Source organism: Chiloscyllium punctatum, chromosome 49 (assembly GCF_047496795.1).
Source record: "Chiloscyllium punctatum isolate Juve2018m chromosome 49, sChiPun1.3, whole genome shotgun sequence".
In the NCBI taxonomy this organism is placed as follows: domain Eukaryota; kingdom Metazoa; phylum Chordata; class Chondrichthyes; order Orectolobiformes; family Hemiscylliidae; genus Chiloscyllium; species Chiloscyllium punctatum.
In genome coordinates, this window is record NC_092787.1 from 57,317,624 (window position 1) to 57,340,498 (window position 22,875).

General features: G+C 39.9%; 1 protein-coding gene across 2 annotated transcripts in view; it reads right to left on the reverse strand.

Annotated features, from left to right (window-relative positions):
- Positions 1 to 22,875, reverse strand: part of LOC140469210 (uncharacterized) — a 380,785-nt gene that overhangs the window by 196,290 nt on the left and 161,620 nt on the right. For both annotated transcript variants that reach the window (XM_072565525.1, XM_072565524.1), the window contains exon 5: positions 15,661 to 15,822. In XM_072565525.1, the coding sequence (XP_072421626.1) occupies positions 15,661 to 15,822 (162 nt within the window). The remainder of the gene's footprint in view (positions 1 to 15,660; positions 15,823 to 22,875) is intronic.

The following is a 22,875-nucleotide window of genomic DNA, read 5'->3' on the forward strand; positions in this document are numbered from 1 at the left end:
GTATCTAAGTCCTGCCCGGGCAGCATGGTGGCTCAGTGGTTAGCACTGCTGCCTCACAGTAGTAGGAACATATGTTCGATTCCAGCCTTGGGCAACTGTCTATGTGGAGTTTGCATATTCTCCCCGTGTCTGCGTGCGTTTCCTCCGGGTGCTCTGGTTTCCCCCCACAGTCCAAAGATGTGCAGGCCAGGTGAATAGGCTATTCTAAATTGTGCATTAGTAAGAGGGAGATGGGTTACTTTTCAGACGGTCTGTGTGGACATGTTGGGCCGAAGGGCCTGTTTCCACACTTAGGGAATCTAATCTAGTCTTTATCTGCCTTACCAAAATGCAACACCACCCATTTATCAAAATTAAACTGTATCTGCCACTCCTCAGTCCATTGGCCATAGACAGACAACCATTTAAATATTTAAGACCTAAATTCAAGGTAATTTGGAAGATATTTTGCTGCTGGTACAGTCCCTATTGCACAGTGAGGCTGTTACCTCAATGGAGTTAACTTCACTGTCGTAGGTCAATGGGTCATCAGGGCTGGAGACTCCACCCACAGAGAGGGGGCTGCTGGCATCAAATGCTCCCACTCACAAGGTTTCTTTTCTACCAAAGTGCCTACTCACTTATTGAGCCCCTTTGAAAATAAAACGTACTATTTCACCTCTAAGTACACCTCCATGTTGAGGTTTCATTGAGATTCCTTCAATGCCTTAACACACCTTTCTCTTTGGTGTTGCTGACGCTCAAAAGCTACTGCCCTTCACGGGAATGGAGTCTACATCTGGGTGCAAAGACAATAACTTCAGTTTTTACAATATTTAATTCGGGAAAGTTTCTGCCCACCCAGTACTGGATGTCAGGCAAGCAGTGTGACAAATTGGGAATCCAGTAGCGAGATGGAACTGAGCATACTGTTGAGTGATGTCACAAAGGGATAGCACGTAGATGAGAAATAGCAGGCCATCAAAGATAGATCTTGGGGTTCTCCAGAATCGAAGGTAAGGCCCAGTTTAACTGAAAGTGGGAAAAAAACCAACAAATTACCCAATAAGTGGAAACAAAAGTACTGTTCCTCCATTTTGAAGTACACAAGACATTTTGGACCAGTATGTGACATTTGCAAGTTTCACTAGTTCTTCCTCTGGGAAGGCGCCATCTTACTGTGTCCACAGTCTGATAAGTGATTTGGCAAAAGGTAGCAACTCTACATACAGTTGAGATCATAGACACAACACAAATAGGGACACAGGCATTGGTAATGAGCTGTTTTGAGACACCGAATCCAGAGTACTAACAAAAGACAAGCCCACCAATTTCCAAGTTCATCTATCATCTGTCTCCACATCTGTCTCAACCTCAGTGCTGCTGAACACTTGGAGGATTTTTTTCACCACTAGACTAAAACTATTTTAATTGATTCTTGGCCAGACTGCCAACTTCCACATGCTTTATAATTAAATCACCCAAATTGCTGCTGTTCGCAACCTAAATGAATTGAGCTTATTCATGTTAACATTGTGTTCACTGAACTGCATTGACTCTCAGATCCATCCTACTCTACTTTAAAGTTCTCATGAATAACTAGAAGGTCTGTTATACTCTGTGCAAGGGATCTACTAAGATGGAGAACGTTAACTGTGTCAGGATGTTTTGCGACTTTTAACGCAGTATCATGATACATTGTGATCAGGCTATTAATTCATTTCTGCAAGCTTATGTGCTATATATTATGATCATCAATCCACTATCTATAGGTTACATTCACTTGTGATGTCAATTCAGTAGAAATCAAGGTGAATGTTTTGAATATTAAATTTCATGATTCATATGTTTTGGGAATTTAACTTTTAGTTTGAGGATTAAGATTATCTGAAGGTAAAATAAATCAACATACTTCCTTTGAGAAACCAAATGCCCGAAGGTAATCACAATTCCAATGATGGCCCATCTTGTCTCAGATGTTTTGAAGTGGGAAACCACTAAACATTAGATGACCCAGTTCTTAGTGTTGTAATTGAGACGGAAAGTCTACTCTCAGTTAAGGGCTAACATTACTCGTGCAATTACTTCAGATCAAAGAAGAGTTTTGGTAAACAAGGAAAGGTCCTAAAGTATCGATACAGCTTTCAGGTCAAAGCACAATTTCACTACTTTATTCAGACCCACTTATGATTTTGCGGGGAAGTTAGTAGTATTTGCTTTGCTTAATCCTGAATAGTAAAGATTTCTGTTAAAAATGTGAAATGTTGTGGCACAATTACGTTTTGAGACAAACTAGGAGTTTGTTTTAAAGGTTAGTCATCTCTACCTAGATCATAACGCAACAACAACAAAAAAAATCATTCCTTCCAGGACTAAAATAAACCAAATGTTCACAGAAAAGAATGCCATTACAGAGATTATTTCCATCATGAACCTAAAAACTTGCTCAGCTTGAATTAGCTTTGCATGTTTCAGCATATTATTAAAAATGTAATGAAAGTGCATAGTAAGTCACGATGTAGTGTTTACTATAATAATAACAATCTGGAATTTGGAATTGAATGGAGTCTGGCAGCCTTTTTACAAAGTATATTGATGCATTTTGGAAAAAGAATACATTTTATTTCCTTAAAACATTCTTTTATCCTGTGACATGTAATTACTTCCAGAGTCAGGATAGATCCTAAAAGTCAACCTTGTGATGTAACTCGATTTACTGTTCTAATATGTTTCTATTTAAGATGAATGTTTCCACGTTTGCTGATCCTCAAGAAAATATGTCCACCATGACACCCTATTCATGTTATAATAGTTTGGAAACACCAATATGTAAAATGTATACTTCTCCCTTGGAAAATTTATAAACAGAAAAGTGTATGGTTATTTGCCAGATGTTGCTCTGCTTGTCAATTCATTGGGGTACAATTCAGTGACAGATTATAACTAAACAAATCAGGTTGTGTCTATAGTTTTAAAAATCAATATTTATCTGATTTGCCATTAAGGCGTAACCAATGACTTTTAGGTAATATGCTATTGCAGAACTTGCTATATCAAGATGAGGCAAATTAATTTCACATAGTTATCCTATTCGCGCATTCTTGGCCCATGCTTGGGGCTATACTACATGTGGATTAACATGTCAATTCAGTAGAAATCAAGGTGAATGTTATGAATATTAAATTTCATGATTCATATGTTTTGGGAATTTAACTTCTAGTTTGAGGATTAAGATTATTTGAAGGTAAAATAAATCAACATACTTCCTTTGAGAAACCAAATGCCCGAAGGTAATCACAATTCCAATGGTGGCCCATCTTGTCTCCGATGTTTTGAAGTGGGAAAACACTAAACATTATGTGACCCAGTTCTTAGTGTTGTAATTGAGACGGGAAGTCTACTCTCAGATAAGAGCTAGCATTACTCATGCAATTTACTATTGAATCAGGAATTTGTTTTCAATGTAGAGACAGTAGATACCAAATTATACACCTATAAACCATAAGACATACCAGTGGAATTAACACCATTTGGCCCATCGGTCCACTCCATCATTTAATCATGGCTGATTGGCATTTCAACTTACCCACTCTCCCCGTAGCCCTTAATTCCTCGTAAGATCAAGAATTCATTAATCTCTACCTTGAACACATTTAACATTCCGGCCTCCATTGCACTCTGTCACAATGAATTCCACAGGCTCACCACTCTCTGGCTGAAGGAATGTCTCCTCATTTCCCTTCTAAATTGACCCCCTCTAATTTTAAGGATGTGCCCACGAGTCCCAGTCTCCCCGCCTAACAGAAACAGCTTCCAGCATCTGCCCTTTCTAGGCCATGTACTTTCTTGTACATTTCTATTAGATCTTCCCTCAACCTTCTAAACTCTAATGAATACAATCCCAGGATCCTCAGCCATTCATCATACGTTCAGCCTACCATTCCAGGGATCATTCGTGTGAATCTCTGCTGGACACGCTCCAGTGCCACTATATCCTTTCTGAGGTGGGGGGTGGGGGGGAGCAGAATTGGATGCAGTATTCTAAATGGGGCCTAACTAGAGCTTTATAAAGTCTCAGAAGCACATCGCTGCTTTTATATTCCAACCCTCTTGAGATAAATGACAACATTACATTCGTTTTCATAATCACAGACTCAATCTGCAAGTTAACTTTTAGAGAATCCTGGACTAGCACTCCCAGATCCCTTTGTATTTTGGCTTTATGAATTTTCTCACTGTTTAGAAAATAGTCCATGCCTGTATTCTTTCTTCCAAGGTGCAAGACCTCGCATTTACTCACGTTGAATTTCAATAGCAATTTTCTCGACCACTCTCCTAAACTGTCTAAATCTTTCTGCAACCTCCCCACCTCCTCAGTACTACCTGCCTGTCAACCTAACTTTGTATCATTGGCAAGATTCACCAGAATGCTTACAAGCCCTTCATCCAGATCATTAATATATAAATGAATAGCTGAGGCCCCAACACTGAACCCTGTGGGATACCACTTGTCACCACTGCTGTTCCAAAAAAGAACACTTTGTATCAACTCTCTGCCCTCTGTCAGATAGCCAATCCTCAATCCATGCCAGTAGCTCACCTCGAACACCATGGGCCCTCACCTTACTTAGCAGTCTCCCGTGAGGCACCTTATCAAAGGCCTTTTGGAAGTCTAGATAGATAATATCCACTTGGTTTCCCTGGTCTAAACTACTTGTTACCTCTTCAAAGAATTCTAACAAGTTTGTCAAACATGACCTCCCCTTACTAAATCCATGCTGACTTGGTCTAATCCTACCCTGCACTTCCAAGAATTTAGAACTCTCATCCTTAACAATGGTTTCTAGAATTTTACCAATTACTGGGGTTAGGTTTATCAGCCTATAATTTTCCATCTTTTGTCTTCATCCTTTCTTAAAGGGGGTTACAACAGTCATTTTCCAATCCTGATTCCAGTGACTTTTGAAAGATCACAATCAACACCTCTGCTATTTCCTCAGCTACCTCCCTCAGAACTCTAGGATGTAGCCCATTAGGGCCAGGAGATTTATCAATTTTTAGACCTTTTAACTTTTCTAGCACTTCCTCTTTTGTATTGCCTTACCATATTCATCTCTGCCCCCGGACTCTCCATAATTGTTAGGATATTACTCATGTCTTCCACTGTGAAGACTGATGCAAATTACTTACTAAGTTCTTCAGATATTTCTTATCTCCCATCACTAGGCTTCCAACATTAATTGGAGTGGCCCAAAATCTACTTTTGCTTCTTGTTTGTTTCTTATGTTTGAAACAAACTTTTACTACCATTTCTAATATTACTGGCTAGCCCACCTTCATATTTGATCCTCTCCTTCATTATTTCTCTCTTTGTTATCCTCTGTTTGTTTTTGCAGCCTTCCCAATCTTCTGATTTCCCAGTGCTCTTGGCCACTTAATAGGCTGCCTCCTTTTTTTTGGTACATTTTCTGACTTCTTTTGTCAGCCATGGCCATTTAATCCCCCTGAATAGTCTTTCTTTCTTTAGGGATAAATCTCAGTACTGTGTCCTCAATTACACCTAGAAACCCCTGCTATTGTTACACTACTGCCTTCCCCACTAGGCTCTGCTTCCAGTCAATTTTCGTCAGTTCCTCTCTCATGCCTCTGTAATTACCTTTATTTAATTGTAGCACCATTACTTCCAATTTTGCTTTCTCTCTTTCAAACTGCAGACTGAACTCTACCATATTATCCCCTAAGTGTCTTCTAAGTGTTCCTTTACTTTAAGATCTTTTATAAAGTCTGGCTCATTACATAGCACTAAGTTCAGAATAGCCTGCTCTCTTGTGGGTTCCATCACAAGCTGTTCTGAAAAGCCATCTTGTAAGCATTCCATGAATTCCCTTTCTTTGGATCCAACTGGCAACATTATTCACCCAGTCCACCTGCATATTGAAGTCGCCCATGATCACTGTGACCTTGTCTTTCTGACATGCCTTATCTGTTTCTTGGTACATCTTGCATCCCTGGTCCTGACCATAGAGCACACCTACTTAAATAGCAATCACTTGCCTTCCCTACAGCCTCCCTGCTCCGACGTCACTTCCGCCCAGCTTCCGCCGCTCTCTGCTGTAAATTACACCTAATTTTATAACAAAAGCAACTTTCTTCATACTCATATTGAGGCATTCAAATTCTACTGTATTAGGGAACAGCCAAGTCTCCATTCACTTTAACAAGAAAAATGAATCCTGAAATGTTCCAGTGATCACTGTAATAACTAATTGTATCCCGTGGCTGTAATTATGTGAAGGATTAAAACAGTACACACTTAACTCAATGTGTCTGTGCACACCGGCCTGCACTCAAAGTAGTGCCTTCATATCTTACACTTTACACGGATGCAAAACTAAAACTAACATCAATGCAATAATTCGAAAGCAATTGACCTATAGTGACAACATTCCAGACTGTAATAAGAGGATAGAGGTTAAGGTGATTGACAAAAACCACCAGAGGTGAGATTGCAAAATGTTTTTTTCAGAGTGAATTGTTGCTATTTGAACTGAGTTGCCTGAAAGGATGGTAGAAGCAGCCTGAAACTCAAAAGAAAAATGGAAAATATATGAAATTAAATAAGATATAGATCTCGGGGAAGTAGCAGGGGAGTATGATTCATTAGGTAGCCTATTAACGAGTTGTCTCCTTGAAGCAAAGGAGATTGAAGGGAAATTTGAGAAAGGTGTACAAGTTCAGATGCAGGTGAGATAATTTTTTTTTCTGTTAACTGATAGTTCTAGGACCAGGAAACAGAGATTTAAGACTTTGCAAAGAACGTGCCCTGGAGGGGCTTTTGGATGAAGTTGAAGGAAATAAACAATCAGGGTAATAGAGCAGGAGATGAAACTGATTGGATTGCTCCATGTTGAGCTGGCATGGATTCAATGGCCCAAATGGCTTCCTTCAGCATCTTTAATTATTCTATGTCTAAGTATTCTTTATAATAAACTGGTTACAATTCTGTCAAATATTCTGTAAATACTAGTTATATTTATTAGCTGCTAACTGAGAACCTATAGTGATATGAATGATAAATATCATAGAGCTGATCATAGCATTGCTCCCAGAAGAACATGCTCATTGCTAATCTGACTAATTTATTATCAGATTATAATGGTCAACTTGGTTTCTGTACAAAGGGGGATGAATTCTCTGCATTTTAACACATTGAACATATTTTGTGTGCTGTATAATGTGATGTGTCATAAAGTGAATGCCTTGCCAGTATATGGTAAAGATGGTTTATTTAACACAAATTTGGTTCATTACTTTATTCACTAAGATGGATTCCACATTATTAGGAACAATGATGTGCTTCACTGGTAAATGCACATCTTTATTCCCTCAAATGGTATCATGGCTGTCACTGACTAACCGATCTGGAAATATTACACAGCTGTCCAGGGTATTATTATTATGTGATAGCAATGTTCTTTTCATAACTTTTCTGATTAAAAAATGTGAAGTATGATTATGTAATGAAGTGGATTGGTTACACCTTTGCAAAAAAAGTTCTCCTTATCAGTGAGGCTGACTGCAATGTTATTCACAGTGAGATATTTAAATTGGGCAGAATATCACACTTGGGAACCAACGCTTACTGGGAATTGATGCCCAGTACCAAGCATTGACTACATTGAGGCTGTAATAGTTTTTTTATGATTATATTTCTAATGGTTGTTATGCATTTTTGATTGGCAAATTTGATAGACAAATGAAAAACAACCAGGCCTAATTATCCCAGAATTAAGGCGACATTTCCGAGAAAATCTCCCGATGTAGTGACATGTTTGCATTTAGTGAGTGTTAGAAAATGCGATGATTAAAATGAGAAGAATCACTACAGAAGTAAACAAACTAAAAAGTGGCATAACCAGACAGAAATAAAGATCTATTCTGTGACATATATGTTTATCTTAGTTAAAGATTGATTCTGCTCTGTGGTAAATAAGGCGCTGCTGCCTCACAGCATCAGGGACCCGGGTTCAATTCCCGTCTTAGGCAACTGACTGTGTGGAGTTTACACGTTCTCCCCGTGTCTGTGTGGGTTTCCTCCGGTGCTCCGGTTTCCTCCCACAGTCCAAAGATGTGCAGGTTAGGTGAATTTGCCATTCTAAATTGCCCGTAGTGTTAGGTGGATTAGTCAGGGGTAAATATAGGTGGGTGGGTTTCTCTTCAGAGGGTCGGCGTAGACTTGTTGGGCCGAAGGGCCTGTTTCCACACTGTAGGTAATCTAATTTAATCTAAATATGATCAACTTTAGAAAAAGGAACAATAAGTCTTTTTTTTGTTTACCTTATTTATGAAGTTTCAAAGCAGAGCAATTCTTTGTGAATATTTTGTGATTTCAGCCTCCTGGGTTATCTATAACTTAAGTTTGCACATTTAATTTGATATCAGTGACATATTTGTGACTAATTCAGCATGTGTTCCTTATCTTTGCATGATGGTCATCTCACCGCTCTGTGTTATGCAGAACCAGATCTTTTGAATGCATACAAGTGTGCTATGTAGCCAATAAAGATTCTCTGAGAAAGCAAAGGAGGGGGGGAGAGAGAGAGACAGACAGATAGACAGACAGAGGCAGAGAAGATAAAGAGACAGAGACAGAGACAGAGACAGAGACAGAGATTGCTCAATAGGCAATTAATTTATACATTTCCAGATGTAGATCACTTCCGGATATTACTTTAATCATGCCTCGCAGGGCCTTCAAAAGCAATGGAATATCCCAGACTCCAACAAAATAAAGACTTTAAACAGCATTTTTCATGACCACAGGACATCCCAAAATGCTTTATATCCAGGTAAAGACGTTTGGAAAGTATAGAGTGCTATAATGCAAGGAACACAGCTGTTAACAAAGCTCCCACAAACACCAATGTGATCACAGCTAGATAATCTGGCTGATAGTAACGTGTGGTGGTTTGGAGGAGATGATGGTCAAGGCTGAATTGCAAAATTGGGTATTTGCATAATCTCTCTTAGCAGTCAAAGTTATCCCAGTTGGCTGTAAAACATAGTCATTAATGTATATTTATGTAAGATATTGAATATGCATTCAGAAAAGAGGCATCATGATCTCTTTGAATGGTCAAACAAGTTTGCATGACTGAATTGTCTATTCATAATTTTGATATTCGTATATCCTGTGTTATTCTATCCCAATGTCCCATCTATAAGGTTATATATTTGTTCTAGGTTAGTGAATGTGCTCCATAAATTAAAACTTATGATTTCCTTCAGCTACACAATGGATTTTACTTCAGGAAACCAATTTTAGTTTAGTTCAATTCACTAAAACAACCTTTATCATTATATAAAGCATAGATTAAAGTTAACTCAGGTGTCAACTCTAATCGACCAACAGTACTCTCACCTCAGGGGGACCCTTTTGCAACACAGTAATAGTGTCTCTCTACTCTGCAACTGGAAGGGCCAGGTTTAAGTCCCATTTGTTCCAGAGGTGTCTAATGACATCTCTGAACAGGTTGATTTGAAACATAGGTTAATAAAAGCACGCTTAAAAGTTTACTCTCACCTCCGGGTCAGAAAATAGAGGCTTCAGAATCATAAGCATTCAATCCAGGTTAATACTTCAATTCAACACGAGGAAGTACTGCACTGTCAGAGGCACTATCCTTGAGATGAAGTAGTAGTGTTTTGGCCTATTTCCTTCTTTGATGGACATCAATGATTCCAAGGCATATTTGAAGAGAATTATTGAGTTTTCAGTGTCTTATTCAATATTTATTTCCCAACATTACTGACTAATTAGCTAATCTAATTATTTTGCTGTTTTTCATGGACATTTGCTGTGTATATGTGGCTACTATATTTCTCCCATTGCTAGCATGATTGTGCTTCAAACGTTCCTCATTGGTTGCAAAGTGTGAGTACCTGAGGTCCTGAGCGACGATATAAAATTACAATTATCTTTCTCTCTTCTATCTATGCCACATAAGAAAGCTGGACAGTTTTTCTATGCAATGTTTATTTCATTTATATATGGGGAAAAGAGGATGATTTTAGGGATCTCTAACATCTGCTCCTTTGGAAAAGCATCTGACCATAAAAGGAAGTGATCAAAAACCTCCCTCTAGTGTTCTATTTCTTTTCCTACCATCCTTAAGGTGTTGCTATGTGCAGAGATCATATTGTAAGAGACCTGTCTACCGTTCAGACTTTCCCACAGGCAATAACCCAGATGATAAGGATATCAATGTTATTGAACGATGTTGTCAGGAGCAGAAGCTCTGACAGATATGCTCCTGGGATACTGAAACTAATTGGACTGTTCTTATTATGACTCAATTTCTTTAAACCAATTTTTTGACAGGTTGGGGTATGTATATGGAATGAGTTGTCAGAGGAAGTGGTGGAGGCTGGTACAATTGAAGCATTTAAAAGGCATCTGGATGGGTATATGAATAGGAAAGGTTTATAGGGGTATGGGCCAAGTGCTGGCAAATGGTACTAGAATGGTTAGGATATCTGGTCGGCACAGACAAGTTGGACCGAAGGGTCTGTTTCTGTGCTGTAAATCTCTATGACTCTATGTAGGTGACCCTTGGAGGCTGCCTATAGCTACTCCAAAACTGTTCTCACTGTCTTAGGTGCTGGGACTCTGATAATGGTGTCAGTTAGAAATTCTCGGGCGCTGATCAAAAAGTGAAGAATGTAATATGGCTTGGAATACCGTAGCTCCCATCTACAATATCACTGTCTTTTCCCTTTTATTTGGTTAAGGGCAGGAACTGGGAGATGTTACTAAAGTCATCAGGGTTGACTGAACTAACTGGAGAGACCACCAGATTAGACATTGCCTCAATCAGTTGAGACATTGGAATAACAGGCTTGTTCACCATTAGTTTTGCACAATGACTCCCTGCATTGGCAGTTGCTGATGGCTCTATTAACAGTCATCTATCTAGTTTATATATCCCTTAATCCCCTTTCTACTCATCCATTATCTTGGAGTCACAGTATTGTGGTGGAGAAGGAGGCCATTTGGCCCATCATGCCTGCATTAGCATGTTAAATCCAAAGACCTAATTTTGATTGTTGACATAGCAATTGCATCAACCATTAATTCTAGAAGTATATTCCACAACATCAGAATTCCCTTTACATTTGAATATAATATGTAATGAAAGCTATTGTAGCTATTCATTTCTGGCTGTCATACCATAATGCCCCATCTTGTCACCTAGATTTTTTTTCAAATCAACTGATTCACAAATGGTAATACAAAAACCCAAGCCTCCTGGCTCAGAGATGGGGTCACTACCACTGCACTGGAAGAGTCTTCCATCTTGTTATCCAACATGAGTTAATTTGGAAGATTTTTGTAGCATGTCCCTTGTTGCTCAGCATCATTTTAATCTTAGGACTGTTTTACAACTAAAGGCACTAATCATATACTGCACTTTCACAGGATTCCACAGTCCTTTACATACATTGGCTTTCTATTGTGAGGTTAAACATTCCATAAACCAATGAAATATACTTTGGGATATTGTTTCACAATTTGCACAACTTTCTCCTCTTGCTAAATAGTAATAGTTACTCATCATGTAGTTGTATCTCTCACAGTCAAAATAGATTGCTTTCATTGTCAGCAATGTTTCTGTTAATCTAAGTCAGCATTTATACTTGTAATTGCTTTATTAAATCGAACAAAGAGCGTTTCGTGATGTGGAATCTTTGCGTTTAGAGACTGCTCTGTATGGAAGCAATTATGAATACTGGATTAGTGGTGCTGGAAGAGCACAGCAGTTCAGGCAGCATCCAACGAGCAGCGAAATCAACGTTTCGGGCAAAAGCCCTTCATCAGGAATAACGTTGATTTCGCTGCTCATTGGATGCTGCCTGAACTGCTGTGCTCTTCCAGCACCACTAATCCAGTATTTGATTTTCAGCATCTGCAGTCATTGTTTTTACCTTAAGCAATTATGAATGCCCAGTTTATACTTCCATCATTATATTTACTTCAGGCTTTTGAATGACTTGCCCTGAAAATGATATGGAGGTGTTGGTGTTGGACTGGGATGGACAAAGTTAAAAATCACACAATACTAGATTGTGGTCCAACAGGTTTATTTGGAAATATTAGCTTTTGGTGCGCTGCTGTGGAGCAGGACCATAAGACACAGAATTTGCAGCTGAAGATCACAGTGTCATTTCAGTTGCATGACACTTTTATCTTTTGCTATAAATTCTGTGTCTTAAGGTTCTGCTCCAAAAGCTAGTGCTTCCAAATAAACCTGTTGGACGATAACCAGGTGTTGTGTGATTTTTAACTTTTTCCCTGAAGAGTCTGTTTTGCTGATAAAGTGACATGTTCCTTGCTACTGTGACAAAAAGTTCAGTTGCTGACAATTTGATCCCGTTTATCTGACATTTGAAGTCAACAAAACAGAAGTGAATAAAATGGTTGCTCAACACTAGTTCACCGAAAATAAGACAGTGCCTTGATTACTTATCACCTTGATTACTTATCACCTTGATTACTTATCACCTTGATTACTTATCACCTATCAGTCAATGCAGCAATTCCAAAATTCTCACAGAATTAAAATGTCTGAAATCATGCAGTCATATAGTCATAGAGTCAAACAGCATGGAAACAGACCCTTCGGTCCAGTGAGTCCATGCCGAACATAACCCCAAACTAAACTAGCCCCACCTGCCTGCTCCTAGCCCATACCCCTCCAAGCCTTTCTTATTCACGTATTTAGCTAAATGTCTTTTAAACATTGTTATTGTACTCACATCCATCACTTCCTCAGGAAGCTCATTCCACACATGAACCCACCCTCTGTGTAAAAATGTTGACTCCCATGTCTTTTTTAAATCTCTCTCCTCTGATCTCAAAAGTGTTCCCCCAATCTTGAAAACCCCCATCCCAGGGAAAAGACAACTACAATTAACTCTAACCATACCTCTCATTATTTTATAAACTTCTATCAGGTTACGTCTCAACGTCCTACGCTCCAGTGAGAGAAGTCCCAGCCTATCCAGCTACCTTTATTCTAACTCACTCATACTAAGTAAAGTACATAGACCCTCTCATGTTTGCTTGGCTCCCAGCCTCAGTTCTACAATCCTTGTCATTGTTTTCAAATCCCTGCATGGTCTTGCCTTTTCCCACTTCTAATCCCTACTCGCCCCACAAATGATTCTACAATTTTGGCTTGCTGAACATTCCAATATTCAATTGCTCCTTAATTGCTGTCATTGCCTTCAACTTCATGAGCCCTTAGCTCTGAAAATTTGCCCCCAGACTTCTCGATCTTCCTTTCAAATAATCCTGAAAATGTATCTCTTTGACAAAGTATTTGATCACCTGTCCAAATCTTTTCTTCTCTGGTTCAGTGCAACGTTTGTCATGAAACTGTGTTAAGAGCAACATACTGAAACATTTCTTTTACTAGCGATAGCTCCGTGAAATTATAGGAGAGAAATACCCACCTGAAAATCTATGAATGCTGAGTAGAAGTATAGATTTAGTTAGCCAAGGGTTAAAATACATGCATCCAAAAGAGAATCCTTAAAATAACTAGCATAGAAAGTCAGCATGAGAGCACACTGCACCCTTACAGTCATTAAACCATTCTGTAAAGCCACTTCAAAGTCCTTTGTAGTTGATTTCTGTTGTAGATTATACAAATCAAATGCACTCAATATTTCATGAAGCATCATCTGCTTGGCTATATATATCTACTAAAAATTGTTAGTTAAATCAGAAACATAGTACTAGTTTAGACTTTGAATTCAATCCTTAAAATAATTATTTACAAAGGAAATGGTAAATTCAATGCTTGCCTTGTCACAAATTATTAGAATTTACTTTTGATGAAGATAAAAAAGATTAATGAAATCTGTTCAAAATTAAATCTTTTAAGTCTTGTAACCCCTTGAACTTTATTTGACCAAACACCTAGGTTTAAGGCAGTTTAAATGCAGTTTATAATAACCTTTAAGGAAGTTTGAGCCTCCTTCCCAAATTCTGGATAACAGTCTAAAGGGGCTATTAGATTTCCAGTCATTGTCATAAGCTTTCTCTTCTGCTTTAAATGCAAATTAAATAAGAATTCTGATGCAGAGATAAGACAATAAAATTAGAAAACTCACTTTTAAAAAATTTAACTTACTAAATTCAATGCATTTGGGAATGGAGTCCCAAGGATATGATTTTTCACTCAAGGGATAATTTTGCTCTTACTGATAATGGAAAGCAGGAGATATTAGATCATGGTCCCATTATGTAATTCACTTGATGACCGAGGAGTGTACATACAATGTCCAATCCATTATTAACTTGTTGCACACAATGGGGAAAATTTAAAATTATATCTGTGATTTTCAATTATAATAAGACTATATTTCACTTTTCTGGTTCTAAGAAAATGATAGTCTCCTCATTACTGCCAGGACAAACATTTTCCAATTACCATATCCAGCTAATTACGTTGGGAAGACTCACCACACCCTCCAATCTGATTATTTTTAATGTGACTATACTACTACTAAAATGCTGGTGGTCTTAATGGTTTGGATTTTTCTCAAAGGAAACCAATGAGAATAACTAGTGAGAATAATCTCAATTATTCTGTTTTTAAAATGATAGCATTTTCCAGATAGTTACTTAAATGCAGATATCCAGAAGGTGTACCCTGAGTTACCTTGCTAGGAGCAAGGTAGGACAATCAGTGTTATTACAGTGCTTTGCCAATAAGATCAGCATTAATATGTGAAAAGTAGCAGTACTTGTGCACTCTTTTCACACTTTTTTTATGCTGAAGTGTTAGGATTGATGGATTCAGGATTAAGGCGTATTCTTTGCTGTAAGATAATCATTGCCAATCAATTCTCTGGCACTGAAAATTATTTTTGATAGTGTGGAGATCCAACCTTTCAAAAGAAAAATAATTTGAAATGTAATGGTTTCAAAAACCCTTTCCTAATTCGCTTTCTGTTTTCTCTTGACTCATGTTTCTCTCCAAATCTTTACTTCATTATATATGAACAATTGAAGTGTAATTTTCTCTTTTTGTTCTATATTGCCTGCTGTCTTGTCTGCATACTCGGTCAGGAAATGTTAATCTGAACCTCTGTTTTGCCTACACATACACTTCAACTCCACTGGAGAAAGTGCCGCAATTACACAGATGCAATTAGTGGGAAACATTTTCAGTAGCCTGCAAAAAGCAGCTAGAGACCAGTAAGGCTTCAATCAGCACGATAAAGCAATGAAACCATAAACTGGTAATCCCTCCCAGAGATTTATATTTATGGTTTTCATAAGAGGGGAAAAGAATAAGCAGTTGTTTGTACTTTATAAGCATTAGAAGTATCCATATGTATGAAACACAATTCTACCACAAATCTCTGGTATCAAGCGTAAACATCCCAACAGCTGCAGAAGCACATGGGACTTTCTGCAAACCAACAAATTAGTCGTTTGTCCAAACTGAGATTAATGTCAGATTAACGTGAGTAGAAATACAATCAGGAGTTTTATAACTTGCTCAGTTCAGGATTGACACACGAGTAGCTGGCAATAAATGTGAAGTATACCTTACAATGTCAATGTTTCACCTAATATTCAATTAAGAATACAAATGTTTAGCATACCTCAGACTGTACTGGTAGAAAATAGTTGTCTTGATGAAAACCAGAGCCATTTAGGACAGTTTCAGCTTCAGAAGTCTCCCTACAAGCCCGGTTGTATCTAGTACATTGTGCTTTGGCTGCAGTTGGTTCTCCCATTACAAATAACAATTGCTGAATTAGCCCCTAGAAAGGAATAACACATATTTCAGAAAGTATTAAAATATTTAGGCACTGCAATAATTTGCTCCAAATCTTAAATGTAATAACTTAATATTGACAACTTGGACAATGCCCACTGAGCTGAAGGCAAATCAGTAGATTAGCTGACTGAATTTCAACCAGATATCGTTGTGCAAATTCTAAATTCGTGCATGTTTTCCCTAACATGGGGAACATTTTCAATAAATATGCAATGGATGATTTGCCAAGAATAATTACTTTACTTCTGTTTGGGTATGATAAAGAAGTGAAGGAACATTAGCCCCTAGATTCATTTTTTTTTTGCCAGCCAGACACGCAGTGCTAGATTTGCATGATTGTGTACGGTTTACTATTGTTATAATTATCACAAGTTGTACAAAGGGTGTTCCTCAATTGGAGCAGTGTCAGAGGATGAAGGATAATTGAGCAAGGGTGCTCAGCTATAATTTATGCCACCATTATACTATGCACACAATTACATTGTTATTTCTGGTTAGGTACTAAACTATATGGAGCCAGAAAAATTGAATTGATTGTAATGTAAGACTTTTTCTGCAGGAAGAAAGGTTGAGGATTTGGGAAAATAAAAACTGAGCTGCTTGCTGCGCTGTACTCTTTTCGTGGGTTCTTTCACGATTGTTCAAACAAGCTAAAAAAGATAATCGCCATTATAAATAAGACGATAGGAAATTAGCAAAGAGGTTGACACAAATGTATGTCAAGAACGTGTAAACAGAAAGCAGTTTTTAGAGGAGTAACATGGATCAAGGAAGAATTTGAAAACACAGATTTGGAAAAGTGAAATTGGTTCCTATTGACTGTGAAAATGAACTTGGCTTTTGTGACAGTTTGTGAGAAGGAATTGAAGGGACTGCTGGTTTTATGATATTAATACTTCGTCATTTTAACATGCCCATACTGATGGGAAGGGTTCATTCCTCCAGGCGTTGGGTGGTAAGGGAGTGGTGATGGAGGAGATCCAGGAACTGCATGCCCTTGGAGGAGTGGGAGGGGGAGTTGAAGTGTTCGGCCATGGGTCAGTGGGGTTGGTTGGTGCGGATGTCCCAGAGATGTTCTCTAAAGCACTAAATTGCACCCCCCCCCCCCCCCCCCCCCACCCCCCCCACCTCACTTCCATCCAAGGCTCCAAAGGAGCCTTCCACATCCATCAAAGTTTCACCTGCACTTCCACACATGTTGTTTACTGTATCCATTGCTCCTGATGTGGTCTCCTCTACATTGGGGAGACAGGATGCCTACTTGCAGAGTGCTTTAGAGAACATCTAGGCAATATACAAGCCTAGGGGCAGCTGTCTGGAATAGGGCTTTAAGATAAAAGAAAACCCCATAAACACCTCAGCTAAAGACAATGAACGCTCACGCAGAGCAAACAACAGGGATATTCTGGAGCCTACAATAATATAATCATGTCTCTGTTGTGTCTTACAAGACAAAACCCTAGAAAATGAATTGAGTGCTGGTGTTGGTCAATCTGATCCGTGTCAGCACTGGATGCAGGGGCAATACAGAGGAGTTCCTGGTCTATGGTACTCGGGAGTGTGGTGGGGGAAGGTGTTGAAAAGCCTCCAGAGTGAGCACCAGAGGTGGCACACCCGGAACCATCTCCTACTTGCACTGGGAAAGGTGGCCAGGGTAGCTCGGGTCGAATTTGATTCGGTACTCCAGTTGGGTTCACCTGTGGGGATGCCTCTGTTCCAGGCCTCCCGGGTTTGGGCAGTGGGAGGTAAATGGGTTTGTCTCAGTTGTAAGGGGGATATCCCTCTGGGTAGATGGTGGTGGCTCAGGAAACTGAACAGGGACACCAGGGAGCAGACCACTGACTGGAGTGACTGGACAATGACGCCTATGGGATAGTCACGAGGACCCAGGGAGGAGTGAGTGAGTCATTTAGGGAGGGGTACATGTCCCTTTCAAAAAGGTTCCGCCCTGTGACATAAAGTGGGAGCGCCCTATATCAGCGACTGACCCTGTCAGGGTGTTGGAGCCGGGGTGCACATGTAATAATGTGTCCCCAGCACCTGAATGCCTTCTCGTGACCCCAGCGTGGGTTCCAGGCTGTGGACACAGAATCTACAAACTACACTATAGAGGTAATGGCACGGGACCACGTTCCTCCACAGGTGGCATACTCAGCTGGTGGGACCTAACATATTACCATGAGCATGTCCAACTACCGGTACAAGCAGCACCTGACATGTCCGGTCAGCAACAGCTGTTTTTGTTTTTAACTCTTGGCGGAAGTTCAAGTGGTTCAGGAACACTTTACCGTGACTCCTGACCCCTCCACGATTCACCTCGCTGTCAGGGACAACTTCACCAACCTGCTGGATTATGTGCGTATGTGCCTCACTTTGGATACCCCATTCCACCATCCCCTCACCACCCCCCCCTCCCTCCCCCCCCCCCAACCAACTCCGCTGCTGCACCCCCACCCACGAGAATGCCTCAGGTCCCTGTTCAGGGCAGTAGAAATGTCCCAAAAACACTTCTATACCCTTGAACAAATTACCAGGAACACTGGGAGGGAGATCACTGACTTGATAGCATGATCATGGTGGGCCCATGGGGTTAGGTAGATGTTGAAATTCCCACCTGGATCCATGTGATCTCGCAAGGTTTGATTTTGTGCCAGTTGGGGATTGTGCTGTATCTGTTATGGGCCAGATAGTGAGCTCACTGGTCCTGACACCACAGCATCTACAACAGACCTGACATTCGGGGGGTGGGCAGAATTTAGAGACAATGGCATTCTGTGGGGAATATCTTTGTTTAGTATAAGACCCAATCAATATAAACATTTGCAGTTAAGTTTCCTAATCCTTCATGTTTTCCTTTGCAAAGGGACCATGCGCCATCTTTAGAGACAAAAATAACATTGCAAATGCTGGAATCCAAAGTAGACAGGAAGGAGGCTGGAAGAACATAGCGAGTCAGGCAGCATCAGGAGGTGGAGAAGTCAACATTCCTGAAGGGATACACCAGGAACGTTGACTATTCCACCTCCTGGTGCTGCCTGGCTCGCTGTGTTCTTCCAGCATCCTGTTGGCACCCTCTATAGGCAGATTCGTTTGGATAATCTGGGAAGCTGGTCTTGAGGACTAGATGATTTTTGCCCACCTGAAGTGATACTCTATGTAAGGGGGAGAATTGTGAGGTAGGGCAAAAATCCCCTGGGCTAAAACCCTTTGAACTTGGGACATGAGTTTGTGCGATTCACATTTGAACTAAGATTCATTGAGCTCTGACTGAGACAGACTAGGCAATATACAAGTCGAGGGGCAGCTGTCTGGAACAAAAGTTTATAAAGACAGTACACCCCAGTGTAACACTGGCACCTTCAAATGAGGGAAAGAAAGAGAACAAATAATCTTCTCATCCAGGAACCTCCATGTGACCAGAGAGCTGAGATACCCATCAGAACAGCACCAGTGACATCCACCAACGTCAAAGCTGACTAAAGCCACTTTATGGGTGAGCATAAGGTCATCGAGATCGTCTGTCCCAGCTCAGTTAGATAGGGTAGGAAGGATGGACTTCGGGGTTGACGGTGCAGGGCACCCCCAGGGAAGGGAAGCAAGGTAACACCCCAGGATTAGCATTATGTCTCTCTCTCTCTCTCTCTCTCTCTCACCCCTTTCCCCTGTCACCCAGTAACTAATAGCTCTGTAATTTTAAACCCAGAGTACCAAGTTGTGACTGCAAGGGTTAACTAGGGTGCTAGTTAGCTATCAGGTAAATGTCACTTCGCTTGATCTGTAACATTAGGTATTTTTGGAATATTCATTTTCTTTTTCAGTTATTGTACATATTTTCAATTTTGCTTGTTTTAATAAAGTCAGATATTCCTTTGCCTCTGAAGCATATGCCTCTCATTACATATTCCTGATGAAGGGCTTTTGCCCGAAACATTGATTTTCCTATTCCTCAGATATTGCCTGACCTGCTGTGCTTTTCCAGCACATCAATCTTGACCCATTATGTAAGCCCAGTGTCAGAACCAGGGAGCTGGTGTACAATAAGTCAACCAGCACTCCCGACAAGGGAGTGCAACAAAGAGTTGCTAGACTGATTTCTGGGATAGCAGGACTGATGTCTGAAGACAGATTGGATTGGGTAGTACTATGTTTACTGGGGTTTAGAAGAATATAGGGTGAGGGAGGAGGAATCTCACAGAAACCTATAAATTTTTATTAGGAGTTGACTATGAATTCGCCTGGTTAGTACAGAGATTTCAGATAGTAAGTTAAAGGGGGCTCTTTGTTAGAAAGTTTTGCCTGTAATTTTTAGAAAGCTAAGTAAAATATAGCTAATAGAGGGTTAGTCATGTGAGTTGGTGGGGTTTTGTGTTCCTGCCTGTGAAATGTGGTAAATAGTAGATGCCAAAAGCATTCCTGATAATTACATCAGGAAGTGTAGCCAGTTTCAGCTCCTCACTAAATGAATGGATTGGCTTCAGCGACATTTGAAGACACTAAGGAGCACACAAATGGCAGACAGCATCATCGATGGAAGTTGCAGAAATGTGGTCACATCCAAAGTACAGGAAGATAGATGGGTGAGTGCTAGACAGGGCAGACAGTCAGTGCAGGAATCTCCTGGAATCCCCAGGAGTCCCCCTGTCAAACAGCTACTCCATTTTGGAGGGAGTTAGCCTATCAGGTGACAGCAGCAGCAGCAGCAGCAAGAGCCAAAGCAGTGGCACCATGGCTGGCCCTGTTGTACACAGGAGAGGGACAGAGCATAGTAGAGCAATCGTAACTGGAGATTTCATAGTCAGGGGCACGGATAGGTTTCCATGGCCACCAGAGAGACTCCAGGATGGTATGCTGCCTCCCTGGTGCTAGGGTCATAGATGTTTCTGAGCGGGCAGAGGGTATCCTGAAACAGGAGGGTAAACAGGCATAAGTCATTGTCTATATTGGCTCATATGACAGAGGTAGGAAGAGTGACAAGGTCCTGCAATGACAATTGAGGGAGTTAGGTGATAAACTAAAAAGTCAGACCTCTATGGTAGTAATCTCAGGCTTATTCCCCTAAAGAGCCAGTATAGTGGGGAGGGCTTCAGATATATGGATTATTGGGATGTCATCCAGAGAAGGAGAGGCCTGTACAAGAAGTACAGGTTGCACCTAAACTGGAAGGGCACCAATATCCTAGCAGGTGGTTTAATAGTGGCATTCGGAAAGGTTTAAACTAGTGTGGCAGGGGGATGGAACCAGAGAGCAGATCAGTAAGTATAGAGACTGGAGAAGAGCTTGAGTCTAAGGCAAATATAGCTAAAAGGAAGAGCAGTCAGGGAGATGTTGCTGAGCTCAGCAAAACTGGAGGCTTGGTCTGTACTTGCTTCAATGCAAGAAATGTAACATGTAAGAATGATGAACTTAGAGCCTGGATTAACGCATGCAATTTTTATGTTGTTGCTATCATAGACACATGGTTGAAAAGAGGGAAAGGATTGGTAACTTAATGTTCTGAGATAGTGATGTTTTAGATGAGACAGAGGAGGAAACAAAAGAGGTGGGGGAATTTGCATCATTGGTTCGGGTGCATATCCCAACTGTGTTGAAGGATGACACCCTGGAGGAATCTTGCAGTGAGGTATTATGGGTAGTGCTCAGAAGTAGGAAAGGTGCAATCACAATGCTGAGATTGTATCACAGACCTCCCAGCTGCCAATGAGAGGTAGAGGAAGAGATATGTAGTCAGATAAGATCCATGCCTACCCCTCAAGATTAAGAAGACCTGTAGTCAAAGCATCATCAATTCTTTCAGGAATATGTATATGTATATACAGTAGGGGAATAATCAAATTCTATACTCATCACTTAAACAAGCAGTGTCAGCAGAAATATGTACCCTATAGTGTTTCATCTCAAGAAAGTTGATTCTACTGGAAAGGATTAAAACCATGCATTCTGTAAGATGTCAAATCAATAGCGTTTGTACCCTAAAGTGTATCTCAAGCACAATTCAACCATTCCAAAAGAAAATGGGAAACAGGTACCAGTATCCAGTATCACAAAATACTAAATATTCTTATTTGGCAAGAAATTCCCTTTAGAAACTGATCGCAAATGTTTGGAAATGATTTGGCTTCAAGTGCCTAAACTTTGGTAAAAGTACCAGTATAAGATTTCAACGTCTGCAATAAACCTGTTACATCAACACCTGACTACAATCAACTCACCAATAATATGGATTCTAACACACGTGCAAGTCTAGACCACCCATGTATGAAGTCTAACTCTGAGACTATCACAAGATCTGCAAAAGATCGTCAAACCAATTGTACATTAAATAGATTCTTAGGTTCTCCAATATTTCGATGTTTAATTATTGTTTCTGAGTAAGTAATTTTGCAGCTAACCTAACTATACATATATAATTATATTTTTGTAGTTTTAGTATGTGTAATTTTATCTTAGAGAAAGGAGGATGGGTTATTTATTTAAATGAACCAAAGACCAAGTTTGGAAATGAAAGGCTAATAGGAACATGAAATAACATGAATAATAATTTGGAAAATGTACAGCTTGTGCATCTTTCTGGAGATAACCAGGATTCTAAACAAATTCCCAGCTATCAACTCTTTTGCAGTGATGAGCGCACAATTTGCAGCACACCCACATAAGAATGAACAGGGAGATATATATAGTAGGCACGCAACACCAGGTGTGAACAAGGAAAACATTTAGAGATTGAAATTACTGTCAAAAAATGGAATTATAGTCAAGAGCTAGCAGATTGGTTTATTTGATTATGATGAATATTTCATCTCTGCAGGTTATACAAATTATTTGAATAATCATGAAAAATGTTAATCACTAGTGGTTTTCTCTTGGCTACTGCTCATGCATGTTCTGAAACATGAGAGTGATGTTTGGTGATTTAACCTCCTTGTCTCTGTCTATAAACAGGGAGAAAGTGAGAACTGCAGATGCTGGAGATCAGAGTCGAGTGTGCGGTGCTGGCAAAACACGGCTGGTCACGCAGCATCCAAGGAGCAGGAGAGTT